The sequence below is a fragment of the Neovison vison genome, chromosome 8 (genome assembly GCF_020171115.1).
Source record: "Neovison vison isolate M4711 chromosome 8, ASM_NN_V1, whole genome shotgun sequence".
Classification (NCBI taxonomy): domain Eukaryota; kingdom Metazoa; phylum Chordata; class Mammalia; order Carnivora; family Mustelidae; genus Neogale; species Neogale vison.
The window spans coordinates 69,524,043-69,547,490 of NC_058098.1; the positions used below are offsets into that span (position 1 = coordinate 69,524,043).

The 23,448-nt window shown below is 35.3% G+C and overlaps 1 protein-coding gene across 1 annotated transcript in view; it reads right to left on the reverse strand.

Annotated features, from left to right (window-relative positions):
- Positions 1 to 23,448, reverse strand: part of TMEM131 (transmembrane protein 131) — a 217,029-nt gene that overhangs the window by 162,166 nt on the left and 31,415 nt on the right. The window contains exon 2 of the mRNA XM_044263853.1: positions 179 to 240. Coding sequence (XP_044119788.1) covers positions 179 to 240 — 62 coding nt within the window. The remainder of the gene's footprint in view (positions 1 to 178; positions 241 to 23,448) is intronic.

Sequence of the window (23,448 nt, forward strand, 5' to 3'; positions counted from 1 at the left end):
AATTAATTTAAAAGATAATTCATTTAGCTAAAGAGGTTTTTGTTACAGAATTATCTGCATATAAGGCTCATAAAAATATATTTCACAGAAACCAGTTATATTTTTTAAAGATAAATAACAATCCGATAAAATTCAAGGTTTGACACTCAGATAATTTTTCAACTTAAAATAAAATTACCTGTAGTAACCCTCCATCATCAAACCGTAGTACTTCTATTATGCTCTCCGACTGAATAAATGCTGTGAAGGAAACAAAACACACTATCACTTTACAGAAACATAAATCTGATTTAAATAAATATCTTTTACCTTAAGATTAATAAATACAATTATATATTTTAAAAAACATACTGCTTGAGGGTGATGGTTAAAGAGGAAAGTGCAATCCTTCAGGATTTTAGCAACTATAAAATACTATAAAATAAAACAAGGCAACCTATTTAGAAAGTAGTTGTAACAACCTATAGGCTGTGTAAGCCACCTGCCAAGTATATTTCTGCCATACTTGCAGAAAGCACAAACAAATTCAACTAGATGCAGCTGATTATTTTCACCAACAGTTAACTGAAAATATCACAAGCACATGGAAAAGATCATCAAAGGGTTCAATTACACCCAAAAAAGATTAAAAAAAGATAAGCTCTTTTATAGCGATAATAAGACCTGGAATCAACAGTCGAAAGAGACTTGGAGGGAGAACAGGCAAAGAAAATGGGAAAGGGAGATTATTGCACTCCAAGAAACTATGTACAATGCAAAGACAAGATATTTAAAAAGCTCACATACTTTTGACATATGGTCTGGTTGTTGTACTCACAGGTATTCACCCAACTCATACGAAAACTTATGTCCATACAAAAAGCTGCAAGCAATTCTGTATAGCAGTTCCATTCATAATCACTCTAAACTGAACACAGTCAAGATGATGTTCTTCAATAGACAAGTAGATAAACTACAGTCCCTCCACAAATGAAATATTATTCAGTGATAAAAAGTGAAGTAAAAAGCTACATACTGTTTGATTCCAAGCGTATGACACTCTGGAAAGGGTTATACTACAGAGATGGTAAAAAGACCAATGATTGATAGAAGTTTGGGGAGAGGAAAGAAGATGTAAGTGAAGCAAACGAAATCTTTCAGAGCAGTGGAACTATTCTGAAGGACACAGGAATGGAAGCTACACAGCACTATGCATTCATCAAGACAGAACTTTAGAGTGAACTTACTGTATGCAATTTAAAAAATCACTTAGGAAACCAGGGGGTCCTGAGATGAAATGAATATGACAAAATAATATAACTATATTACAAATGTATGAAACCACCTTACTGAAGTGTGGGTTAGAATGGAGAAAGGTGCTGACATGAATCATGCGCAAGTGAGTAGAATCTATAAGACTAAAGGTAAAAGCCCAAAAGGAAAAGAAACTGTAAGCACTATACCCTAATTGATAAAGTCATTTCCCATGGGAGCTTGGGTTAACAATTCTCATGTCACTTCCATGTTTACTGGAATTGAACAATTAAAGACACAGAAAGTGAAAGTCAGACTTCTCACTACTGGATTAAGAGTGTATGCCAAAGCAAGGGGAAGAAGCGATCATAATCCATGAGGTACTGAACTGAGTTGGCAACATCAATATGAACTCATATTTCGTTTAATATAGATGTATAGAAATATTCATGTTATGTATAGAAATATTCATAAATATGTGTGTATGAAAGGGTTATTAGCATACACATATTTTCTTGCTTTGTCAGTTGAGAGGGCCTATAAGTAATGACACCCCAGCAAGTGCTAACCATCCAAAAAAACCCCAAAATACTGTACTGATGAGAATTTGTCAAAGGGATGTAAGAATTAACAGAAAGAGTTCCCATATAGCCAAACCTGTAACAACTTGAGCAGTACAACAGTGTTGGATTACAGCTCAAAATATAAAATAAATAGCCATGAGTCCATGCTGATATAAATAAATGATTGAATAAATAAATAAATGGAGGAGAAGATACAAGACTCCCAGGCAGAATTCTATAATTTATGGATCTAGAAGATGGAGGACAACTCCCCATCTTTTAACAAGTGTGGGATGCACATAGGGACTTCCTTCCAAAAACAGTATGGAAAGGAGGGGAAAAAAGAGTAATTTTACAGTGGAGAAATCTGACAAATGTGACCTCAGTCAGATGATCTAGGTCAACATCCCAAGTGAAATGTCATGTTGACAGTACGTATCCTTCATATACATATCCTTCATATCTTATCTTTGTGGTCTTCCTCCCCAAATCACATAACCCCAGTCTCATTATGAGAATCCCAACCAAGAAACATTCTACAAAATATCTGAGCAGTACTCCTGAAAACTGTCAAAGTCATCAAAAAGAAGTCAAGTCTAAGTGACTGTCTATCACAGACTGGTGCAGCCTAAGCAGATAGGACTACTAGATGTAATATGTTACCTAGGGGCGGATCCTAGAAAAGAAAAAGGAAATTACGTAAAAACTAAGAAAATCTGAATAAAATACGGACTTTAGTTAATAATCATGCACTAATACCAGTTCATTATTTGTTTTAAAAAAGGTACTATATTAATGTAAGGTGTTAATAATAGGGGAAAGGGTGGGGAGGATGGAAATTGTGGTATCTTTAAGATGTTTATATAAATCTAAAGGTGTTTTAAAGTAAGTTTACTTTGGGGGGCTGCCTGGATGGCTCAGTCGGAAGAGCATGTGACTCCTGATCTTGGGGCTGTGAGTTTGAGCCCCACAGCAGGTGTAGAGATTACTAAAACAAAACAAAACAAAACAACAAAACTTTAATGAAATAAAAATTTGACTTTTAAAAAACAGCATTCACTGACTCCTCTTTCTTGGTCTGAGTATTCGTCAGGGAAGCTGCTTACTATTTCATCCCACATACCTGGCTTTTCCAGCCTGACTAAAGCTGAAAGTCAGCAGCAAGGTAGGATACCAGCTAATTAGATCACGTTACCTAACTGAATGGTATTTCCTGCCTGCAGAGTATTAGTTTTCCCTTGTTTTAGGAACCACATACCAATTTTATTTTGGGGAAGTACTGTGTCAGTCTGCTCCACTGCTCATTCCCCATCAGTTCTCAATGTAGAGAACACTTCATAAATACTGAGTGCATGAGGGAAATCCCACCTTTTTTGCTCAGATGCAAGTACCAGTATTTGCATTTGTTGATGCAAATGATCTCTTTCCGGTTTGTTATCTAGTCCTAGCTTGTGGTTAGTTTCAGATCCATACTGTGAAGGTAAAAGACTTTGCCTAGCTCACCCAGCCCATTACCCTCCCTTCCTCTACCTTTTAACATAAACTGAAATTTAGATGATCCAGAAAATATCTTTCAGTTATACTCCTGTTGAAGACAGATTTACTGATGTAAGAACACAATGAACTAACAAGAATTAGCTGAAGAGCCAGATGCTCACAATGGAAGAGACATAAAGTAGGAGCTCCCAGTTGGAAGCTTTCAGTAAGAAAGTACCAGAAACATGATCTATTTGGAGGCTGCTATTAGAGTTATGATATAATGACTATCACCTAACTTCCCATCATCAAGCTATATCAGACCTTTAGCTAACTGAGGAGAACTTTCCTACATAAAGATAATGACAGCAATATAATTTGGTTGTATTGTATTTTTAATTAGGAGCTTTTTAAAAAACATGAATTACCTTAGTTGAAAGAATTAGTAACAGCAGCTATTTCATAAAGACCTAAAAGGAAAATACTGTGTCATATATCATCAGTTTCCCTTAAAAGATATAGAAATGAATAAGATTCAACACAGGCATGAAATAAAGCTAAGATATTTCCCTTTAAATGGCCCGTTATAAGAACTTCAAATTTTATGTCTAGAAAAATACAACTGACACCAGGTAAGTACTTAATCATTTAAAGCGTTAACAGTGTTAGGCTGTGAAATACAAAAAGTAACCTAAGCAAGCCAAATTCCCCTGTTTCTGGATTCAAAACCACAACTTACAGCTATTTCCTCTCCTAAGAACTTTCCCCCAAATTTTGTATTTTAACATTGTCCCAATGTTCCCCAGTTCAAACAGCAACCAGATGTAATAGAAATGAGAATAATATCCAATAATTATCATCACTATATTACTATTAGCCTTCAAACTAAAGGTATGACACAGACATTAGAGGTTCCATTTTAAAATAAGTAGGTACAATGAGGCTATGCTTGAGGTCACCCAGCAAGAAAAGTGGCTAGAGTCAGACTATAAATTTCAGCAAAAGGACCCCAGAATCTATGGTTCTAAACCTATCACTATTTACTTACAAAGTAAATTTGACATTATGACTTAATGGTACCTTGAAGCAACCTAATTTCTAAAATTAGGCATATATTTCCAATAACAAGTGAGAAAAGAAGGAAGGGATTTCTATTTCTGGCTTTTATGATTTTGAAGGCATTAACTCTGTGAACCTGGGCTCCATAAGGTATACTTTAAGGTCCCTGTATCCGCCCACATTTCCATGATGTCTGAGAGGAACAGACATTTCCATACACTGTAAAAATCTCCATTTGTCAGTCTTTAATCACTTTCAAAACAGAAGTTTAGAAATTGAGTTTGTTTACTTCCCTATTTCATGTAGTAATGAATGACACAAGCAAAATACCTTTCCTTTAAAGGCAAATTTTTCTCTACTATAATTTTTTTTTTTAGCTAGAGATTTCTTTTCCTGAATGTTACAATCTGCCTGTTTTCACACATCTTTGGAAATAACTGATGAAAACAATGAATGTAAATAAGCAGTAGAAATGTGTGTCATATGGGTGTGTGTGTGTGTGTGTGTGTGTGCACGCGTGTATGTATACCAGGCATTGGAATTCTAGGCTGTCACCACTGATTCTCTACCTTCTAGCCTTCATGGTCTCCTTACCCATAGGGAAGGAGGTTGGGCTAGTTAGTAAGTGACTTTTTTTTAATAACTAGGAAGCAAAGAAAGAGCCACACAGGCAGGACTTGGAAGGGCACTCAAATCCTGTGTCAAACAACCCTGCCTGGAATATTCTTCTCCTGGCTAGTGTCTTCTCCTTCAAGTCTCTCCCAGAACACCATCCCTGAGCCAGGTTTCCCATGACTGTTCCAAGCAGCTCTCGGTCATCCTCTATCATCTGCCCTATTCTAACTCATCACTTGTTCCTGGTTTGCTTGTCATCTAGCACAAAGTCTGAAAAACGGCAGATAAAAAAACTGGTTAAAATAATGGCATTATTATTTCAGAATTCATCACTGTTTATGATATTATCTTTTACAGTTACACTTGCTCAGGATTTTATTGCAACATACAATCACTAACAAAAATTTTTAAACATTCTGGACTAGATTTGTGTGAGTCCCTTCTATCTGTAAAGATACCCTGACTGAAACCTTGTTTCTCCCCCTCATTAATTTTCTTATCTGAAAGATGTAATATACACCTGTTATCTTCTTCCCACATTAAAAGTACAAAGGAATTTATATATGTAAAATTCTAATTTTACCAAGATCACTCAATATTACCAACCCCATAAAAGGCTGTGTCCATGTTATTTACTCCAAATCAAAAGATAGATTTATGCAACTCAGATGTGCCAGATACACACCACATATCCAAAGAGGTGTGGCACATATATTTTCAAAATTAACCTCACAGTTATGATAAAATACCATAATTAATTTTCATTTTATCCTGAAATGCTTAATTTATATAAAATGATCAATAAACTTAAGTTTTAAAATGAATGTCTGAGAACCACCAACTACTCTAAATAAGCAACAGAAAATCACTAATACATTGAAGCATATCCTACTATGGTCCCCCTTCCCAGCACAAGCAGGGATTAGGGGGAACACTAGAGGCACTATATAAAACAAGCAGATCAAAATAATAATATAAAGGCTCTTAAACTATTCTGCAACCATAGCTCACAAAAGGATCTCTGTGATAAACCTAAACAGGCTGACTGCCTGCTAAAATAAAAAATTTAAGTAGTATCCAGACGTAATAGAATCAACCCAAGTGTCCACCAACAGAAGAGTGAACAAACAAAACCAGATATATAAATACAATGGAATATTATTCAGCAATAAAAATGAAGTTCTCATATATGCTACAAACATGGAGGGACCTTGAAAATATGCTAAGTGAAATACATCAGACCCCAAAGGACTAATACTGTGATTCCACTTAAATGAAATATTTAATATAGGCAAATTTACTGAGACAGGAAATACATCAGAGGTTACCAGGGGATGAAGTAAGGGGGAGTGGGAGTTGTTGCTTAATGGTTACTGAGTCTCTGTCTGGGGTGATGAAAAAGTTTTGAATAGATAACAGTAATGATGGCACAACAGTGAATATAATTAATGTTACTCTATAAAAATAATAGTGAAGTTTGTGTTACATATGTGTTAAATTTTTTTTTAATTCCTGCAGACAATTAAAAAAAAAAAAACCAAACTACACACTACATCTCATTAACTTGGACCAAAAAACAAAACACAAAAACACAACTAACTATTAACAAACTATTAACAAATTGAATCCAGCAATGTATAAAAAAATTATACATCATGACCAATGAGATTTATTTAAGTTGTTTTTAAGATTTAAGCCAGTCTTGTACAATATATTTTATTCACCACTATCAAGAGGCTACAGAAGAAAAATTACTTGACCATACTGACTGAAACAGAAAGTGTATTTGAGAAAACCCAACACACACTCATAACAAAAACTCTCAACAAGATTGGAGAAAAGTAGATCTACCTCAACCTTCAGGTAATACCTTACTTAATGGTTAAAGAATGAGACTGGGAACATCACAATACCAGAAGTTCTAGTCACTACAACAAAGCAAGAAAAAGAAAAACCTATATACTGGAAAAGAAATAACACTATCTCTATTTGCAGGTTACATAACTATCTATATAAAAATCCCAATGACTCAAAAGCAAACAAATAACAGTCTGAGGGGTTTGAAGTGGTGGGGGGGGTGGGAGGTTGGGGTACCAGGTGGTGGGTATTGTAGAGGGCACGGCTTGCATGGAGCACTGGGTGTGGTGAAAAAATAATGAATGATGTTTTTCTGAAAATAAATAAATTGGAAAAAAAAAGCAAACAAATAAAAAAACCACCTATATCTAATAAGTAAATCAGCAAAGTTGCAGAATAAAGGTCAAATCCCAAAAATCAACTGCATTTCTACATATTAACAACAAACATATGGAAACCAAAATTAAAACCACCATACCATTTATAAATACATGAAAAAATTAGATATTAAATCTAAGATAACAAGTACAGAATAATATACCTGAATACACTAAATGCCAATGGAAAAAAATCTTTAAAAGACTGAAATAAATGTGGAGATATACCATGTTCATGGATTAGAAGAGTCAAAATAGTAAAGATGTCAATTCTTCCCATACCAACCTATAGATTTAACACGAAACCTATGAAAATACCAGGACGATTATTTGCAGACTAACACAAGCTTATTTAAAAAGTACATGGAAAGGCATAAACCCAAGGATTACTAAAACAATCTTCAAAAATAAGAATGAAGTGGGAGGTATCACTCTAACAGATATTATATCTTACAATACCTGTATCATTAGAGCATGCTATTGTGGACAAATAGACATATAAACCACTCAGACAAAAAGAAAACCTAGAAGTAGAACCAAACGAATATCCCCACCTGATTTTGACAAAACTACAAAAGTAATTCACTGGACAAAGTACAACTTTTCCAAAGCATACAAACAAACAAAACAAACAAACAAAAAAGCAACTAGACATTCATAGGCAAGAACCAAAATACCTTAATCTCACTTCTTTACAAAACTAACTCAAAAGGGATCATGGATCTAAAATGCAAAACTGTGACACCTTAAAAAAAAATTAATGGAAAAATCTTCAAGATCAAAGGCTAGGAAAAGAGTTGTTAGAATTGACACCAGAATCACAATTCAGCAAAGATAAAACTGAAAAACTGTACCTCATCAAAATCTAGAACTTTTACCCTCCAGTGACCCTGTTAAGACAAGGGCAAAAACTACAAAAGGTGAAAATTAGGGTGGATATTTGTGTAAACATACATTCAACAAAGGGATAGAATCTAGAATATACAAATAACTCTCAAAACTGAAGAAATAATCCAATTAGAAAAGAGGCAAGAGAAACAGACGTTTCACCAAAATAAGTAATAAGATGGCAAAAATGAGTGCAAGAAAAGGTATGCAACATCATTAGCCAACAGGGAAATGCAAACTAAAACCACATTATGAGAATGGCAAAAATTAAACTCAGCTATCAGAATGTCAATACCCAAGTCACGATAGTGTAGCGTTCTTTCACAAGATGTTGCCATTGAGACAATCTAGGTAGCCTGAGGTGATGGATTAAAGGCCAAAGGATAACATAATGCTAGAGCTTTTTAAAAGGAAAAGTTGGGAATGAGATGTCCATATGGGCTATAAAAAGCTATGGCATCTTGGGTCGCCAGAATGGCTCCATTCGTTAAGCGTCCACCTTCTTCCTGGGTGGTGATTCCAAAGTCCTGGGATCAAGTCCAGCATAGAGTTTCTTGCTCAGTAGGGAGCCTGCTTCTCCCTCTGCTTCTGCCCCTACCCCTTGTTTGAGCACTCTCTCTCTCCCCCAAATAAATAAAATCTTAAAAAACCAAAAACCAGAAAGCTATAACATCTTCTAGGCAATCTAGAAGGCCATGTGCAAGGGGGCTGTACATATACTCAGGAAAGACCTGAAGGCCTAAATGCTCTCATACCTGACTGAGGCTCTGTGTGAGCAGGATGTGAAGGCTAAGGCCTAATGGTCAACTGCCTGGATAGTGAACGTGTGCTGCAAGAGCCTCTCAGCAGAGACTGAGAGAATTACTCATTCCAGGCATTTAAGGGAACCTCTGTTCAATTTACTGGCTGACCATAAGACTAACCAAGCCAACTGCACTGACCATTTATGACAAATGAGAGACTTAAAAGAATTAGTTCAGAAAAGACAAAAGAAACAAATAGCAACAACAACAAACCTGAGGAGGGGAAAAATCTGATTGTCAGTTGCCACATTACATATTACATTGAATGTCCAGTTCTCAATATAAAGTTGAAAGGCAAATGTATGGCCCATACAAAGGAGAAGGGATCTTCAATAGAAAGTGCTGCTGAAAAAGCCCAGATGCTAGAATTATTAAACACTTTAAGTCAGCTGTATTAAAAATGTTCAAAGAATTAAAGGAAACCATGGGTAAAGAACTAAAAGAAAGTATGAAAATGATGTTCCACAGAGAATATTAATAAGGAAAATGAATTTGTTGGAAAATCAAACTAAAAAGTGCAACAACTGAAATTCCCTAGTTTTTAGTCAACTATTATAAGCAATATTTTAAAAGGGGAGGGCAAAATGTGGCCTATACACAGGGAAAAAATACAGTGGATAGAAACTATCCCTAAGGAAGTCTAGACATAGGACTTATAAGGAAAAAAATGTTCCATAAACTACTTTTAAGTATGTTAGAAACAAAGGAAAATATATGCCAAAAAAACAAAACCTAAAGGAAAACACGAGAATGTTGTCTCAAACAAAAAGAAAACATGGAATAAAATTAGAAACCAATAATGCGGTATAGCTAAGGAAACTCAGAAAGTATGTGGAAATCAAAAAACAATCCTAATCAAAAAACAATCCTATGAATGGATAAAGAAGATGTGATACATACACACACATGCAATGGAATAACTTGCCATAAAAAAGAATGAAATCTTGCCATTTGCAACAGTGTGGATGGAGATAGAGTATTGTGCTAAACAAAATAATTCAGAGAAAGACAAATACCCCATAATTTCACTCATATGTGGAATGTAAGAAATGAAACAAATGAACAAAGAGGAAAAGAAGAGAGAGGGAGGCAAATCAAGAAACACACTCTTAACTATAGAGAATGAAGTGACTAGCAGAAGGGAGGTGGAAAGGGGAATGGGTTAAATAGGTGATGGGTATTAAAGAGGACACCTGTGATGAACACTAGGTATTGTATGTAAATGATAAACCACTAATTTCTACAACTGAAACTAATATTGCACTGTATGTTAACTATATGAAATTTAAATAAATACCTGGAAGAAAAAAAAATCCTAAATAACTAATGTGTCAAATAAGAAATCAGAAGAAAAATTAGAAAATATATTTTGAAAGAAACAAAAACCAAGGCACAAAATACCAAAACTTACAAAATGCAGGGAAAACAGTGCTTAGAAGAAAATTTATAGCTGTTCTGTGTCTATATTAAAATAAAACAAAGATCTCAAACAGCCTAACCTACCATCTTAAGAAACTCTTAAGAGCAAATCAAGCCCAACCTAAGTAGAAAGAAGAAAATAATACAAGTTAGAGTGAAAATAAATAAAATTGAGAAAAGAGAAATTAATGGAACAAAAATATGGTTCTTTTGAAAACATCAAAACTGACAGATTTTTAGCTTAGGCAAACAAAAAATTCATGAATGAAACAGGGAATATGACTGCAGACCTAATAGAAATAAAAAAGAACCTTACAGAGAAGTAATTATAGAAGAGTAACTAGTAACAACTACACACTAACAACTTAGCCCATATGAAATGAACAAATAAATACCTAGAAAGACACAAACTACTGAAATTAACTGAAGAATAAACAGAAAATCTGAATGGACTTATAACAAGAGGTTGAATTAGTAATCAAAACATCTTCCTACTAAAAAAAGCTTAGGGACATATAGTTTCACTGATGAATTTTACCAAATGTTTAAAGAATTAACAACAGTATTTCACAAACTCCTCCAAATTTTAACAGAGAAGGAAACAGCTCCCAACTTTTTCTATGAGGTCTTAATACTCTGAAACCAAAAATCAGATAAAGCCATCACAAGAAAAGAAACTATAGACCAAAATCCCATATGAATATGGATATTGAGTTCTCAACAGAATACAGCAAACCACACCCAGCAACATATGCCTAAGATAATCTAAATAAATGGGAAGACACTTGGTGTTAAAAGTTTGTAAAACTTAGCAATGCTGAGATTGCTATATTCCCCCCAACTGCTTGCTTTTTTCTAAATTGATAATTTGACCCTAAAATTCTTAAGAAAATGCAAGGGACCCATAATAGCCAAAACCATCTTGAAAAAGAACATAGTGGAGGACTCACATTTCTTGATTTCAAAACTTACTTAGCGTAGCAAAGCTACACTAATCAACACAGTGTGGTAGTAGGAATAAAGATAAATGTACAGATTAATGGAATAGAACTGAGAGTCCAGAAAGATCAATCACATTTATGAGCAATCGGTTTATGAAGGCGTGCCAAGAAATTCAGGGGAGCAAAGGGAAAACTGTTGGGAAAACTGACTAACTGCATGCAAAAAAATGAAGCTGGACTCTACAGCTCACACCACATGCAAAAAGCAACTCTAAATGGATCGAAAATCTGAGTTTAAGTGCTATAAAACCCTTAGAAGATAACAAGTGAAGTCATCCCAACCTTGGATTAGGCAATGTTTTTCATCTAAGATAGCTAAGCAATCAAAGACAAATACAGACACACTGGACCTCAGAATAAAAGCCTTTATACTTCAAAGGGCACAATCAAGAAAGTAAAAAAGATAACCCACAGAATGGGAAATTTTTGCAAATGATACATCTGTTAAGGATATGTACACAGACTACATACAGAGAACATTCACAAATCAATTTAAAAAAAAAAAGACCGGGGCACCTGGGTGGCTCAGTGGATTAAAGCCTCTGCCATCGGCTCAGGTCATGATCCCAGGGTCCTGGGATGGAGTCCCACATCGGGCTCTCTGCTCAGCAGGGAGCCTGCTTCTTCGTCTCTCTCTGCCTGCCTCTCTGCCTACTTGTGATCTCTGTCTGTCAAATAAATGAATAAAATCTTTAAAAAAAAAAAAAAAGACCAATTGGGATCAATTTTAAAAAATAGACAAGGAATCTGAATAAACATTTCTTTAAAAAGGGGGGGGAGGGGCAGGGGGAATAGCCAATAAACACCTGAAAAGACACTCAAGAACAATCCTCAGAGAAAAACAAATCAAAACCAAAATAGGAAATAAGATACCACTTCACACATTCTAGGATGGCTATAATCAAAAAGGTATACAATAACAGGCATTGGCCAAGATGTGGAGAAACTGGAAACCAGTAAGCTGCCGGTGGGAGTAAAAAAATGGAGCAGCTACTTTTAAAAACAGTTTGAAAGTTATTCAAATAATAGGTGAATAATGTGAGTATTCTTAATTCTGTTTTGATTCTTAGAAATTTTCTGAAAACTTGAAAATATTCCAAATGAGAAGTTTAAAACATAAATATTTACACAAGACTTATAAAATTTTGGATGTTTAAACATGTTTACTCTTTTAAAAAGCCATGTATCGTGCTACAGTAAATGTCCACTTAACGTTAAGAGCCAAAACTCCAAAACTGCTAGAGATCAACATAGAAAATTTTAGTGACCTTAGGTTTGGCAAAGATTTCTTAAGTAGGATATAAAAAGTCATTAACTATATATAACTATATATAAATACAAAAAGATGCATTTCACTTAATTTTGTTTTTTTAAACTTTTCTTTAAAAGATGCTGTTACAAAAGTAAAAATAGAAGACACAAACTGGAAATAAATACTTGACAAAACATTTTTCAGACAACGGATTTGTGTCCAGGATACGTAAAGAGCTCCTGCAATTAAATTTTAAGAATCAACACAATTTTTTAAATTCACAAAGACTTAAACAAACGTCCAAGCAAGGATACTATAAATGGTCCGGGGGGAAAAAAGCATATGAAAATATGGTCAAAATTCTCATTCAATAAAAACAAATTAGAAGGCATCATGGTCGGTCAATGGGTTAAGCCTCTGGCTTCAGCTCAGGTTAGGATCTCAGAGTCTTGGGATGGAGCCCCACATGGGCTCTCTGCTCAGTGGGTAGCCTGCTTCCCCCTCTCTCTCTGCCTGCTTGTGATCTCTCTCTCACTGTCAAATAAATAAATAAAATCTTAAAAAAGAAAAGAAAAGAAAAACAAATTAGAAATACAATGAGGATACCGATACATAACCCAATGAAATGACTAAAGTTAAAATTAAAATTTCTTAACATACCAAATGTTGGTAAGGATGTGGAGAAGCTAGAAGTCTAACACACTGCTGATGGAAATATAAAATGATGTACCACTCTGGAAAACAGGTTAGCATATCTTCCTTTCTTTTTTTTTTTTTTAAAGATTTTATTACATATTTATTATTTGACAGAAAGACAGCATGAGTAGCGGGGAGGAACAAGGGGAATGGGAGAAGCAGACTCCGTGCTGAGCAGGGAGCCCAACACAGGACTTGATCCCAGGACCCTGAGATCATGACCTGAGCTAAAGGTAAGATGCTTAATCAGATGAACCAATCAGGTGCTCAGGTTAGCAGTTTCCTAAAGCTGCATTATGCTCCGGACATTCTACTCCTAGATATTTACCCAGAAGAAAATGAAACACATGTGCATACAAAGATCTGTAGATGAGTATTATACGAAGCCTTACCTGGAATAGCTCTAAAGAGGAAATTATCCACATTCCCATCAATGAATGCATGAATAAACAAATTGTAGTATAACCACACAATGGAATACTATTCGGCATTAAAAAGAAACAAACTATTAAAACATAAAATATCATGAATGAATCTCAAAATAATTAGGCTGAATAAAAGAAGGCAGACAAAAAATACATACTATATGGGATCTGTTTATATAAAATTTTAGAATATGCACACTGATCTATAATTATTAAACAGAAAGCAAAAGGGAAGTTGCTTGGGTCTAAAGGAGTGGGAAGTAGATTACAAAGGGTCACAAAGAAACTTTAGTAGGAGGGTGAATAATGTTCATTATCTTTAGTGGGGTGATAGTTTCACCTGTTTATACATGGGTTGAAATTCAAACTGCACATTTTAAATGTGTACGGCTTATTATACGTCAATTTACTGCAACAAACCTTCCTATAAAAAGTTAAAATTCCTTTCTGTATTCTACACATGGTCTGTTTCTTTGGTCTTTGGTTCTTTTTATACAACAGTTTTTGAAGGATTGCAAATCACATCTCATCTTAACTATATGGAGGAAATTTTCTTCATAAGTATAACCATTCTCCTTGTCTTATTCCTTACACCTGCATAGTCAACCAGCCTATTACATTGAAATATTTCCCCTCAGAAATACCTAACTTTCATGTGATGATGATGGCTATCAATCTCATTAAGCTAAACAGAATCTTGTAGAATATCCAAAATTTTAACACAAATGAGACAGACAAATAAACGCCTATCAAACCAATATTTAACCATAGCATTAAAGCAGTAAATGGGTGGGGCACCTAGGTAGCTCAGTTGGTTAAGCAGCTGACTCTTGATTTTGGCTCAGGTCATGACCTCAAGGTCCCTTACACTGGGCTCCTGCTCAGCAGGAAGTCGGCTTGGGGATTCTCTCTCCCTCCCCCGGCTGGCCCTCCCCCACCCTGCACATGCACATGTGCTCCAACAAATAAATACAACCTTTGAAAATACAAAGCAGCAAATGGGAAAAAGGTTTTCCCAGTGAAAAATACTGGCAAAGATTTGTATCCTACATTTTCATCTAGATGGCAATTATTAAGTATATACATATATAAAAATGTAAAAACCCATATTTAAGGATGTATATTCTTTAGTGAATGAATATAAGTTATGCTTCAATTAAAAAATTTCATCAACATTTGAGGGTACCAGTTCTATAGTTCACAGACATTCCTACCTTATTCCAAACATGTCTCTGTGGCTTTGGAGCCCCAGTCCTCTCTCCAGTATGCTCTGAGCCCACATCCCTAAACCTCCTATTCCTCTTGGTACCCCTCCAGACTCCAGTAAAGACCATCAGGCAAGGGCCTCTCTACAGGATATTCTCGCTCAGGTGGTAACAGACTGGGGATACAGTAAATCTCAGCAACCTTGCAGAAATAGTGTTTGACTTTTTTTTTTTTTTTAACATTAAGGATACCTTAGAAATCTCACAGAAGTCGAATGAGTTCAGAGCCAGTACGAGGACATCAGTTCGCTACTTCCTAGAGCCCTGTATTTACACACCTACATCCTAATTTATTAGCTCAGATTCCAAACTAGTCTTACACAACACAATTAAAAACTACTCAGTTGTAAACCTGTAACCAAAGATTACTAAAATTTGAGCCAATAAATTCAAAAAGAGGAATTACCTTTATGATACACTAATGGCATCATAACAGCCTAAATTTACAATAGAGGGAAGTACAGTGAACTAGGACATAGCCAACAAACCAAGAGGAACTCATTTCCTAGAGAACATAGTTTTAGGATTTACCAGAGTCGCCCATTTTAAAATTAAAATGACTGACCAATAAGAATAGAACCAAAGAGGAGCGCCTCTGCTGTCAGCTCAGGTCAGGATCATGGAGTGCCAGAATTGAGCCCGTCATTGCTCCCTGTGTAGCGGGGAGTGTGCTTCTCCCTCTGCGCCTCACCCTGTTCCTGCTCCTGTTCCTGCTCTTTCTCTCTCAAATAAATAAATAAAATCTTTAAAAAGGTAAAAAAGAAAGAAATAAATAAAAAGAAATGGAACCAAAGGGATACAAATACACTAATAACTCAAGTGATGGTGGAGACTCACATTAAATACCATCTGACATATTTTAAATGGCAAAATTCCCTTTGATTACGTGAAACTGATCTAAAGTGGTTAGAAAAACGGTCTCATTTAAATTTGGCATGTAGGTTCTGGTCTACTTCTGTGGCCAATAGTTCCAAAGACAATTTAGTTTTGTAACAAGCCTTTGTAATGCTATGCTTAATTGTTTCACTCTTCTAGCCCTGCCTGAGCTCCCAGTGGGTAACTTCTGGGGACAAAAAGGGGTGAAAAGCACTTCCTTTGGTCCCCATGGTATGATTACATAACTGGGTGGAGGAATGCCAGGCCTGTGGGTGAAAAGTATTTATTGTGGCCTGTTCTCTTGGTCATCCCACTGGTGAGTGAGCTTCCCACTCTCTCTCTATTGCCATGGGCAGACCAGGACCATCAATGCCGTTGGGTAAATATCTCATTGCTAGGTCCCCTTTCCTGGTTTTTCTGTTTGTCTATGTCTGTTGACAATTCTAAGTTTTAGGCCCCCCCAGTGTGGGATATATAGGAAACAAAAAGAAAATACAGGGAATCTACCATAGTGTCATCCTTCAAGTCCTAAAGTCCCTAGCCAGTCCACCTTCTTTCTACCTTTCAGAATCTTTTAGTGTTTGTCTATTAAGTTGTTTCCAAGGTATTTTGTTTTATTTAGAGGTAAGGAACAGGGAAAAGTTAGCCTATGCCATCCTACTAAACCTAAAAAAGTAAATGCTTGGTAAAATAAAGATTTAAATTGACCCAGAGTCTCCTAACAGACAACATGTTCAAATACAATAGGAAATGACTCATTATAACACAAGACCACACAATGTAAATGAGAAAAGACAATCAACTGGAGCCAAAACTAAGATAAATCCAATGCTGAACCTGACAAAGATTTTAAAGCTGCATAATATTAAAAAAGGAAATAAAAATGCATAATAATGTTTCAATAAGTAGCTACAAATTCCTTTGAGAAAAATGAAAAATACAAACCTCAGGTAAGAAATATAAGTTTAGGGTGGGGGGATGAGGTAGTTGGGTGATGGGCATTAAGGAAGGCATGTGATATGATGAACAGTGGGTGTTATACCCAACTGATGAATTGTAGTGATGAACACTGCAACTGAAACTAATGATGTACTATATGTTGGCTAACTGAATTTAAATAATAATAATTTAAAAAGAAATACATTATAAAAAATGTCAATTATAAAACTGAAGGCTCTTAATTGAAAATTAAGGGATTAAAAAGAAGATTCTGTAAGATCAAAAACTCCCCAAATTTGGTGAAAGATATAAACCTTCAAAACAAATCCCAGGCAGGATAAACCCAAAGATCATGCCAGGACATGTCACAAGCAAACTGCCAAAAACTGGACAAAAAGTTTTAAAAGCAACCTATGAGAAATAACATATTACCTACAGCAGAACAGCAATTCTTAAGGCAGTGGATTTCTCATCTGAAACCACGAAGGCCTGAAGAAAGTAGCACATTTCTTAAGTGCTGAAAATACAAGAACTGTCAATTGTGAATTCTACATCCAGCAAATCATCCTTCAGGAAAGGCAGAAAAATTAAAATATTATCAGATGAAAAGAACCTAAATACTTCATCACTACCATGCTTACCCCTAAAGAATGGCTAAGGAAACCTCCCCCCAAAGAAAGGAAATGATAAAAACAGATTTGGAAACAAGAATAAAGAAAGAGGAAAAACAAAAACAAAAAAAAGAATAAAGAAAGAGATTTTAAAAACAGGGATAAATATAATAAACTACCTTTCCTCAGGAGTTTCTTAACTCATACTTGATGGGTGAGACAAAATTATAAAAACATCTATTGTGTTCAATGTATGGACAGGAAATGCTTCTATCTACCTACCTACCTACCTACCCAAGTAGGCTCCAGCCTAGCATGGAGCCCAATGTGGGGCTTGAATGAACTCATGACCTTGAGATCAAGATTTGAGCTGAGATCAAGAGTCAGATTGCTTAACAGACAGCTACCCAGGTGCCAGCAGAAATTATATTTTAAAAGATGAGGAGGGCAATGGTATCTTAATGAAAGCAAGGTTTTGTGGCACCTGGCTAGCTTAGTCATATAGCTTGCAGTTACTGATCTCAGGGTCATGAGTTCAAGCCCCATGCTGAGCATGAGCCTATGTAAGAAAAAAAAAAAAGGCAAGGTTTTAATACTACAAACCAGTAAAACATTGATATGAGTAGGCTGTGATGAGTTAACAAATGGTAGTATAATGTGCAGAACAACTACTAGGAAAAATATACAAAAGCAATACTTAAAAACCATATAAATAAAACAAGATGGAATCCTTTAAAAAAGGATTCTTTTAGGGGTTCCTGAGTGCCTCAGTTGGTTAAGCATCTGCCTTCAGTTCAGGTCATGATCTCAGGGTATTGGGATAGAGCCCTGTATTAGACTCCCTGCTTGGCAGGAAGTCTGCTTCTCCCTCTCCCTCTAACCCTCCCTCGGGCTCTCACTCACCCTATCTTTCCCTCAAATGAATAAATAAAAAATATTTTAAAAATAACAGTAATTTTAACTGTATTAACAACAAAAGGATTCTTTTAAAAAAGAGCAAAATAAAACCAAAGAAAGTAGAAAGAAGGAAATAATATAAATAAGAACAAAAATCCATGAAACTGAAAAACAGGAAAATAACAGAAAAGAACACCAAAATCTAGTTCTTTGGGGAAAAAAAAATCAACAAAATTAATAAGCGTCCAACAAAACTAACACACTAAAAAGAACAGACAGAAATCACCAATACCAGGAATGAAACAGGGAATAGCACTATAATCACTACAGCCATTAAAAGATTAATAAGAGAGTACAATGAATAACTTCACTCTCATAAATCGGACAACTTAAAAAAACTGAACACTTCCTGAAAAACCACAAAATACCAAAGCTCAACCAAGAAGCAGATGGCCAGTATACATTTATAGTCATTAAAAACAATGAATTTGGAAGATCTCCCCCAAAAGAAATCCTTAGGCACAGATGACTTTACTGAAGATCTTTATCAAACATTTAAAGAAGAAACAGCACCAATTCTACTTAAACTATCCCTGAAAATAGAGAATAGGAATACTTCCCAACTCTACGACGTTAATACTACCCTGATACTAAAGCCAGACAAAAACACGACAAAAATGTTTTAGAACTCTAGGCCAATATGCCTCATTAACTTAGATATAAAAACCCTCAACAAAAAACTAGCAAACTGAATTTAGTAATGTAAAAAAGGAACTATATACCATGACTGATTAGGATTTATTCAGCATATGAAAGACTAACTCAAATATCTAAAAATCAATCAATGGAATCTACTACAGATAAACTTTTTTTAAAAACCCTGCATGATCTAAACAAATGATGCAGAAAAAGCTTTTCACAAAACCCAACACCCATTCATGATACAAATTCTCAAAAAAGAACAAAATGAAATTTCCTTTACACTATATAAGAGCATCTGTTAACATCGTCATTAATAGTGAATGAATGATAGCCCCCCAAAACAGGGGAAAAGGTGAGGATATTGCTTTCACAACTCTTATTCACCACCGTATTAGAAACTTTAGCTGCTGCAGTACGAAAAATAAAATGTACAGAGAAGGAACAGGGAAAAAACCTGTCTCTATTTGCTGACAGCAATATATATAACATAATATATATAGATCCTATATATATATCTATATCTATATATAGATCCTATATATAGATATCTATCTATATATAGATAGATATCTATATATAGGATCTATATATAGATATAGATATATATATAGGATCTATATATATTTTGTTAAGTGTATACCTAATTATTTATTTTTGGGGGGTTGATTGTAAATGGTATTTTGTTTTAAATTTTGGTTAAAATTACAAAATGCTGACTTAAAAAAAAAGACAAATAAATGAACATGCATACTGTATTGATAGATTAGAGTTTTCAATGTAGTATAAATGTCAATTCTCCCAAATTAGTATACAGATTTAATGCAATTCCTACAAATATCTTTGCAAGGTATTTTATAGACACAGACAACCTTATTCTAAAATATACAAAGCAGGGCACATTTCCTGAAGTAGCTAAAATAATCTTGAGATATAAGAATAAAGTGGAAGGAATTACTCCACCCAATAGTAAGGCTTATTAATAAAGCTAAAAGCACTCAAAAGGCAGAGTGGAACTGGAGGGATATGCAGAGATCAATAGGATCCCACACAGAACCCAGGAACAGACCCACACAAATTGTTAACTGATTCTCACAAAGGTGTAGAAGCAATTCACAGGAAAGATAGCCTTTTCAACAAATGCTGCTATAGCAACTGGGACAGGACACCTATAAGAAATAAGCATTTAGTATCTTAGAACCAATTTAGCTTGTGCTAAGCAGAAACGTGAAAGTTATAAAATAGTTACAATGTCCCATCAGATAACTTGTTGATTATACAGATAACACCCCTTTAAAAAAAAAAAAAAATTGCATTCTTTGTTTTAACTCATGTGGTGCTCATCTCCTATACTCTGATCAGTATCAGGAGCAAATTAAATTCTAGTTTCTTTCAAGGAATTCTTATAAATGACAGGTCACACTCCATAAGCGGTAAAAGGATAAAAGACTTAGAGTTAGGAAAATTATCTTGGGCCCAGTAGTAATTGGAGGAAAACAGATAAATGTCAAAATGAGAATGTGTTATAATTAGAAATAAAGAGTTACAGAACATTTCCTTTTTCAGTAAACAGTGGAAACTAGACGTTTTTATTAAACATGATTTTTGTAAATGCATGATTTAGTATTTTTATTCACTATCAGTTTTTAATAGCTTCTTTAATAGCTTCTTCCCTATCTCTGACATAAATTTTAAGTTTAAAAGATTATTCAACACATTAACTTAAAAATAAAATTAGGGGGCGCCTGGGTGGCTCAGTGGATTGAGCCACTGCCTTTGGCTCGGGTCATGATCTCAGTGTCCTGGGATCGAGCCCCGCATCGGGCTCTTTGCTTGGCGGGAGCCTGCTTCTCTCTCTCTCTCTCTCTTCCTGACTCTCCACCTGCTTGTGATCTCTCTCTCTGTCAAATAAATAAATAAAATCTTTAAAAATAAAATAAAATAAAATTAGATGTTCAAATAAATGTGAGATTTTTACAAAGAGGAAAAAAAAAAGTTGAAGACACCAATTTGGTGTTCCAGACCAAAAAAAAGAAACAAAAATCCTACTATCACCAAGCACTTAATGTTTTACTTAAATATAAAATTTAATAATACTATGACTTCTAATTTTGTTCTTGTTTTTAAATTTTATTCACTTATTTTCATGGTTATCATATATATGGTTATACAAATACAAAAATACATTATACGTATTTTTCTCCTCTAGCAATGAGGCACAAATCTTAATTTACCTCTAGTCTGTGCTGGTTTGCTTCAAAGCTCTAGGGATACCATTTTTGGCACTAACCACTGGATATAAACAGAAGGTACCAGCTAACTCACAGGATAGGAAGGGGCAAGATTACTTTATGATCTCATTGTGGGGTGGGTCAATTACAAACCTAAACTTAAAAAAAGAAACAAGTTACCTCTTCAGACATTGGGGGGGTGGTGTCCAAGCACTAAAATTTCTATTCCAAAAGAACATAGACTTCCTGTTTTGAAAATGTGCTGGGAAGTTTCCTACCTATTGTCACAGCTGCCAAATATGTTGACAAACAAGTAAGGAAGAAAATTCACAATTAGGCCTCCAAGATATAATTAGCTAGTGCCATAGTAGGTACACTGATAATTTATATTTAAAAAGCAAACAAGAAAACTTTTAACAGGAAATACTACACACAGACTAGGGGCTACCGCTAGACATTGCCTGTCTTCAAGGAGCTCCCAGACCAAGAAGGATAAACACCAACAAATCAAGTACTGGGGGCTCCGGGTGTGCCATCACCCAATTAAGCCACAAGTCTTTAGATGCCTCCAAGTAGTGATTAAATGTGAAACACAAGTGAGAGACAGGTGTGCTTTCCTTCCAAAAAGCACAATAGGCCAAAGGAATTAGAGGTATGAGAAAATATGGTACTTTCAGAAAATAAATTTATTAGGTCTGATATTTAAGAAGCAGTGGAGGAATTCGAGAAAAAGCTGGCTAGGGAAGCAGAGGCTGAGTCACACCCCATGCTAAGCCCTGGAAATAATGTGTTATTTTTTCCCATTTTTCTAGTAACTTGCTCAAAGCCACAGAGCATGTAAACAGCAAGGTCAGGACGAAAGCTCGTCTGTTTTTCGACAATATTCCCTACTAAGGGGGACAGAGGGCCCTCTCAATATTAGCTTCTTGAAGGCAGAGGAATCTTGTTAGTTAGACTAACTAACCCTTAAACTGATCATTAAAACAGCAGTTCTCAAAGGATGGGTCCTTGGACCCCTACATCTAATCCCCTTGGTGCTCAGTAAAATGGAGGTTCTGGGTTGACTTCTAAACCCACTGAATCCTATTCTCTGGGGCTGAGCCTGGGACTTCGCATTTTACAGTGATACACACAAGCTTTGGAGATTAGTGATTTAAAGCCCTTTTCAACTGAAGCTAGGTGGATGACCAGATTTGAAGGGAGTATGAAAAAAGGAAAAAGGCTTAATTCAACCTCAGACTACAGGATTTAAGAGAACAATGGAATATGCAAGTGAAAATGCTGACGCAGGCAGTCCCACAACAGTGTTTGAACTTGGGGAAAGAGGTCAGAACTGGAGACATTCCCAAAACAGATGAAAACTGAACCTCCTAAGCTTTAAAAAGTCACCAAGGAAGAAATGGTAGAGAACCCTAGTCTATACAATTCATAGACAGGGTAATTATAGACAAGCGTATATAGTTTAGTCAGGGCAGAATGTCCCTCGGGAGCAATGGAGTTACTGAGAGTAGAGGTATCTGACAAAGAGGACCAGAAAAGCAAAGCATGCTCATGGAGGCCAAGAGAGGAAGGTTCGACAATGTCAAAAGCTATCATACAGAGAGGAAGGAAGGAAAGGGAAGTAGAGACTAAAATAAGCCACCAGATTTGGCCAATTGGAAGTCACTAGCAAGTCTTGAGACAGGTTTCTGAGTGGCAGAGGAGGACAACTAGTTTTATGTTGATTCAATAATATTAAAAAAAATATGCAGCACACATTTAGGTTTACCTCAGTTGCCGACCCAAGTGTTTGATATTTTTGTGCAGTTCAGAATCCAATCGAGGATCAATCAAAGACTCCATTCTTTAGTCTTTCAATTAGAATAGTATCAAATATTTTTTGTCTTTGACAACATATTTTTAAAGAATCCAGACCTAATGTTTTATAGAATATCCCACAATCTTCATTTACTTTACTATTGCCTCAAATTAGATTCAGACTGAACATTATATAGATGACACTGTGCATTCCAACATTAGGCAGATATGTTTATTTGTCTGCTATTACTGGTGATGCTGAATTGGATCACTGGGCTAAAACAGTATCCACCAGATCTTTCCATCAGAACTAGGTTTTCTTTTTGTAAAAAACAAGTAATTCATACAGAGAACACTGAGCTAGTAGGCATCTATCTAACCAACAATATTTCACCAATGATTTTAGCACCCACTGATGATTCTTGCCCAAATCAATTATTACCCTGGTGGTTATAAAATGGTAATTTTC